This window comes from Castanea sativa, chromosome 8 (assembly GCF_040712315.1).
Source record: "Castanea sativa cultivar Marrone di Chiusa Pesio chromosome 8, ASM4071231v1".
NCBI lineage: Eukaryota > Viridiplantae > Streptophyta > Magnoliopsida > Fagales > Fagaceae > Castanea > Castanea sativa.
The window spans coordinates 18,096,435-18,102,761 of NC_134020.1; the positions used below are offsets into that span (position 1 = coordinate 18,096,435).

General features: G+C 34.7%; 1 protein-coding gene across 1 annotated transcript; it reads right to left on the reverse strand.

The window, feature by feature from the left end:
* Positions 1 to 482: 482 nt before the first annotated feature.
* On the reverse strand, positions 483 to 3,472 carry LOC142608047 (UDP-glycosyltransferase 87A2-like). The gene is made up of 2 exons (XM_075779751.1): positions 2,832 to 3,472; positions 483 to 1,479 (listed from the first exon to the last, which is right to left on the reverse strand). The coding sequence occupies exons 1-2, from the start codon at positions 3,322 to 3,324 to the stop codon at positions 731 to 733; spliced, it is 1,242 nt and encodes a 413-aa protein (XP_075635866.1). The 5' UTR covers positions 3,325 to 3,472; the 3' UTR covers positions 483 to 730.
* Positions 3,473 to 6,327: the final 2,855 nt, after the last annotated feature.

Genomic DNA, 6,327 nt, shown 5'->3' on the forward strand with positions numbered 1-6,327 from the left:
GAGAGATTGTCACTACAAAACTAGTTCAATTGTATATTGGGGTAAGAGTTCAACTGTAGGTTGGTATAAAGTACTGGGATTCCTTTACTTATAACCGCTTGTTATGATAATAGTGGATTCTTGGGAGTGGTGACTTAAAATCACCTAGTAGGGTTTTTGTCTTGGAGGTTTTTCCCATTCGTAAACAAATCACCTTATCAACTTTATTTTCCACTATATAAACTTAGTTAGTGATTTGTTTATGCTACCACGCATATTGCATGTTAATTAAATTAATTAATTAACTTGGCTAATTAATTGGTTAATTTATCATAAGGGGTTAGTACATTCTTGGCCTATCAAGATCTCAAGGTCGTCTATTGCACTGACAAAAAACATACTAACGAAGCGAAATCGTGTTTTATCAACATTAATTAAATTTACATGGTTTTATAAATATGCATTCTAATCCATTGTTCAACTAGCAAAAAACAAAGTCCAAATGTCCAAATGACCAAATTATTATAATTAAGTTAAGAAAAATTGTTCAGTGGCTACAATTTTCCAGTCATTCAGAACAAGGTAACGAAACTTCTTAATGGTTTTTGATTTCTGAAAAGTCACTAACAAATGCATCCAACTGAGAATGAGATGATCCACCTTCAGTAATCGCTTGATGGCACATATTTTTTAGTTCTCTTGCTCTTTTCCAAGTCTTTTTTCTCTCGCAGTTTTCAAGCTCCATAAACTTTTATACGAGTTCTAATATATCTTCTTTTGTCACCAATATTTCACTTCCCACCTGTGCTCTCTTCATCCTCCACCCAATCTTCCAGTCTTCCACAATTTGCCTATTGTTAGGAATTTGATCCAAGAATAAGGGGAAAGTAAGCATAGGAATGCCTGCATAAACAGCTTCTTGAGTAGAATTCCACCCGCAATGGGACCAAAACCCCCCTATAGAAGGATGGCACAACACTCTCAATTGGTCACACCAAGGCACTACTAACCCTGTATCACCACAACTCTCTTTCAGCCGAGAAGCTTTTCCACGAGCCACCCACAAGAACCGAACACCACTATTACGAAGCGCAGCTGCAAATTCATCCATTTGGGTGTCTGTGAGCACAAAGAAACTTCCCAATGAAATATACAAGATAGAGCCTGCAGACTGGGAATCCAACCATTTTAGATAGTTAGGGCTGTTGTCACTAGTTGTAGTTTTAAAGGAACTATGTTCAAGTTCAAATTCCATGTAACGTATGGCAGGGCCAATAGGGTACACAGGGAAATGAAATATTGCTTTCAAAGTGTCGAAGGCTTGAGGTTCAAGCTCATAAACAGAATTCATTAGAAGATATTGTGCTTTGGACCCCTTTGAAATGCATTCCATGACCATTTCCATTCCCCGTGGGTCGTTTTCATGAAACACTGTTCGTAAGTCTTTTAGATGTGTTGAAGAAATTCCCGATATGTTATCCACATGCTCTTCTGCTTGATCTATCACACCAAATTAAGCAAATATGCACCAAACTCAAATCAATTGTTTGCACTATATATATATATATATATATATATTGGTTGGCTTCGTGAAATAACAAAGAGTGGTTAGTTACGAAAACTTGAAATAGAATTGAAGTTGCTCCCACTTGAATATTTCTACATTACACATATATTCTAATTTACTAAATGTTTATATGTGTATAGAGTGCTGGTAAAATCAATTTAACCACTCAATGGAGGGTGCAAACTAGCTTACTATTAGTCTAGCAGCGAACCCTGATTTTTGATAGTTATACTTTCAAGGCTTTATTTCACCAATAAATGAAATTCGAAGGATACATATTTTTAGTACATCCATTTTCACATTGTTTTTTTGTTCCTTTTATATATATATATTCCTTCTTACTTTAACATGCATATAATAGATTATAGTTACATAGAACCGCATTCAATATCCCCCACCTTCAATTTTAGGGGCATTAATTTGGTACTAAATTAAATTGAGAGAATTCCATAGCACACAACACTGATGAATTAAATTTATTTGTTTTTCCTTTTGTTTTTGTTTTTTAGTTTTGTAACGAGGTTCCATTTCCACCACAAACAGAACCTAAGAGGGAAGGATGGAGAGATGGGGAAGGTACCATCGTTATATTACACGTACCAGACCATGAGGCTGTCAAATTGTCCAGGAACAAATTTGATATTCAAAGAAAAACATATATAAAAAATTATCCAATAAAAGGAGAACACCAAAAATAAAAAAGATGAGACAAGATCAACTGTCATCGTAACAGAAGCACTAATAATATATTCAATAAGGTGTAGATCTATTCTACCGTTAGTAATTTAATATAGTTCACATTGAAATTTAATGATTTTCGAGTAGTCATGTGTTATTTATAGGATATCATTATCATGTGAGTATAAAATGAATATTCTTAAGATTCAACTTATGATGCCTCAGTTTGTTCCTTGCTCTTAGAAAAGTCAACAATTCTATCCTTTATGCTTTCTTTTGTTTTGATTTTTTTTTTTTATAAGAAAATATTCTATATATAAGCACAATTGCAACAACTTTTGTCATAAATTATTAAACAGGACAATTGTATGTAATGTACTATCACTTTCATATGATCTTAATATTTTTCCTCCACTATTTTTAATTGACCACATTAGAATTAAGATAAAAATTTTGATTCAAAAATTGTCTCCTAACTGCTTCAACTAAAACATTAATAATTCCTATAAAAAAAAAAACATTAATAATTATTTTATGAGAAAAAGATATAAATATGTTAGCATGAAAATTATAGTATAGTAAGCAATACTAGGACTAGTGCGCAAACCTATTAAGTGAAGTGGCAAAAGTTGTGGTTGAGCTTGTGCGAAAACATGATAATGATGTAGCGACGAGAAAAAAGAAGCGGACATGGTCCAAAGCGAGGCCAACGGAATATTTCTTCGAATTCCGAACCCAAATGACCACTGCAGCTCAAAGTCAGCAATGATTCTAGCCACCGGCGGCTCAAGCCGATCAAGGAGCTGCTCAAAGGGAGCTTCCATCTTGGTCTTGACCACTTCGTTGAAGCCGCCAAAGTCAACAGCTTTTGCACGCTCGATGACTGTAGGGATAGAAGCGAAGCGGATGTTGTCTGGCTTAGGCTCGGAGCCGATGCAGTGTAGCCACTCTTCAGTGACAACGAAGGTGATGAGAAGGTTGTGTTTTCTTGAAGATAATAACTTGCACAAGCTCATCATAGCGTTGATGTGGCCTTGTAATGGGAAAGGCATCGCCACCGCGTGGAGGACAGTGGTTGGTTCGGCGCCGGTAGAATCCATACTTGGAAACTGAATGGATCTGGTGAAGATTGAAGAAGAAGAAGAAGAAGAAGTCAACAAGTTGACAAGCCGGTGGTATTAAGGCTTAAGACAATGCTCCTACAATGCTACTTCATGCTAGGAGGAAACTCCGAAATTGTCCTTGCACATGTATGAGATTAATTTATTCAAGCTTATACTTGTAAAATGTCTGTGCACAGTATGAGACTAATATATATATATATATATATATTATTACTGATGGAGGCACAAAGAAGCTACCATTTTTTTCCTTTTTTATTTTAAATACTATTTTGATTCTTAAAGTTTATCAAATATTTGTTTTACCTTCTTAAATTTCAAAAAAAACCTTTTTTCATCCTTAAGATTTGTAAAGAGCTTTTTAGATAATTTATAAACAAAATAAAAGATAAAAAATAAAATAACTCTTTTTCTTTGTTTTTTTGTTTTTTTATTTTTTTTTGTTTTTTTAAAGACAATAGTACTAAAAAAGAACTTTTAATAAATCTTAAGCACAGAGAGTAAAACATTTTAATAGTTTAGGAACTAAAAACAATTTTCAACAATTTAGGCACAAAAAATAAACTTTTTAAAATTTAGTGATGAAAAATTTTGGGACCTAAATAATATTTTAATTTTTTTTATGAAAATGCACTTTTCGTCTCTACATTTTGGCTTGATTTCCGTTTTGATCTCTACATTTTATTTTTACCACATTTAGTCTCTATTTAGAAAAACGTCATCCGTTTAAGTCCCTATTGTCAGTACCCTAATGGATTTATCATATGTGACAAACAGCGGATTAAAATATTATTTTCTCTCTCTTATGTGTCACTACTCCTGCCAAATCACCTTCCCACCTTAATTTCTTGCACGTGAGCCTCACATGACACACTCACACGTCCAACCCAAGCGTGTGACAAACAAAACCCCAAATGTTCTAGTGTTAAACCCTAATTTTAGAAAATACGCTCACCATCATTGTCATCCTCAGCCACACTCCTTACCCAAATTTAATGAAACCTTAGATTGAACCTTACATCGATAAAGAAATTGTTCCTGTCCTAGGAGAGGTGACCCAATTGGTGTGAGATCTCGCGTGCATGCATGAGGTCCCTCGCTCGACTCGTGGCGGGTACCATATGGGGGGTGGGTTCCTGGCATGCATTGCGCCTCATCTGCTGGCTCTCTTAGGGTGCTAGGGTGAGGTCTATAGTACCCCAATCACAATAGCTATGACTCAATCCAACATTCCCTAGTAGGGGGTGTCCCTATTAGGTCACGCCCTGGGGGTATGCCACATATGGTCGCCCTCGCCCCCCCCCCCCCCTTGTTCATCAAAAAAAAATAAAGAAATTGTTCCTCTGAAAACCCACATCGACCCACATTGAAGCCAAATACCAAAAGAAGCCAACCCAAAAAAAGCGAAATACCCACATTGATCTGAAGACAAACATGAAAAAAGACCCTTTATCCTAAAGGTATGTTCTCTCTCTCGATCTCTTTGTGTGGACCACAATGATAAAATAAGTTTGACTATTTTGTTTTGGAATTTGTATAATACTGTTTGTCTTTTTTGTTTGTTGCTTTTTGTGTTCTGATGGTTCCTTTTCGTAGTCCATGTGTTCCCCTGTTCCTGTGGTTGGTTGTATTAGTTTATTATTAGTTTATCAATTTAAACATTAGTTTATCAGTTGAAAAGTGTTTTGTTGTATTGTATATTAATTAGTTTATTCTTAGTTTATTAATTTAAAAAATAGTATATAAGTTGAAAGGTGTTTGGATGTATTGTATATTAATTATTTTATTATTAGTTTATTAATTTAAAAATTAGTTTTTTGGTTGAAAAGTGTTTGGTTGTATATTATATGCAGGATGGATGAGTTATTTACTCTCTATACACCATGGTGGGCATCTTACTTGGGACTCCTAACAATATGTGGGAGGGACAATTAGTGTTGTGGATAATTGTGACCCTGATAAGTGGTCAAAGGTAGAAATTAAGGGTATATATAGGGATTTTGGGTACAATGCAATGAGTACTCTATGGTTTAAAATGCCTGGTGTGAACCCAGAGCATGCAAATTTTCACAAAGTTATTGATGATGATGATGTTGCAATGTTCATGATGGACTTGGTACAAGGTCATGAAGAGATTCACATATATGTTGATCATCCAGTAGATGAGTGTTAAGTTCTAAGATTTTAGGGACTAATGTATTATAACTTCAATATGTAATGTGTTGGAAAACCATGATCAAAACATAGAGTCTAGGTTTAGGCTTGCTCAAAGTATGTTTAATTGTAAAATTGGAATCGAGTGATTGCAGAAATTATTGAACAAAATCTGCAAGGCCCGATCGATCGAAAATTAGACTCGATCGATCGAAACTCATGCAAATTTAATTTTCTGCAGAATTTTCAATTCAGCCCAAGCCCGTTTGACGTGTAGGGTTTTATGTTTTACTTCACATATAAAAGGAAAAACCCTAGCTACGTTTTATAGGCCTTTTGAGTGTTGTGTGGTGAATCTTTTGTGAGATCTTGAGGTGTTTACCTTCATACACACACATAGGGTTATCAAGATCAAGATTCATATCAAGAGCTTGATGATCGCTTTAGTCACTACTTAAAGAATTTAAAGAAGATCTGAAACCTTTGAGTAGAGTTTCAAAGTCACAAGTAGGAGAACTTATGGTCGCAGCAGATCAAGAAAAGAAGTAGTCCATGGACTCGAAGCTGTCACGTGGTCATTGTAATAAATTTTCTACACGAGGTAGCAATAGGATGTTAGTGGTCTAAGTCTTATTGTAAAAACTTCAATTCTTTCATAGTGGATCTGCTTTTTACCTTGAGGATCTAGGTTAAATCCTTCCTAAGTTTTTTACCGGTTAAGTTTTCCTGAGTTATCATATCGTTGTGTTCTTTATATTTCCGCATTATTTACATGATATGATTTATATGTGTTAACCTAAAACTGAATAATTTATCTAAGTAATCATT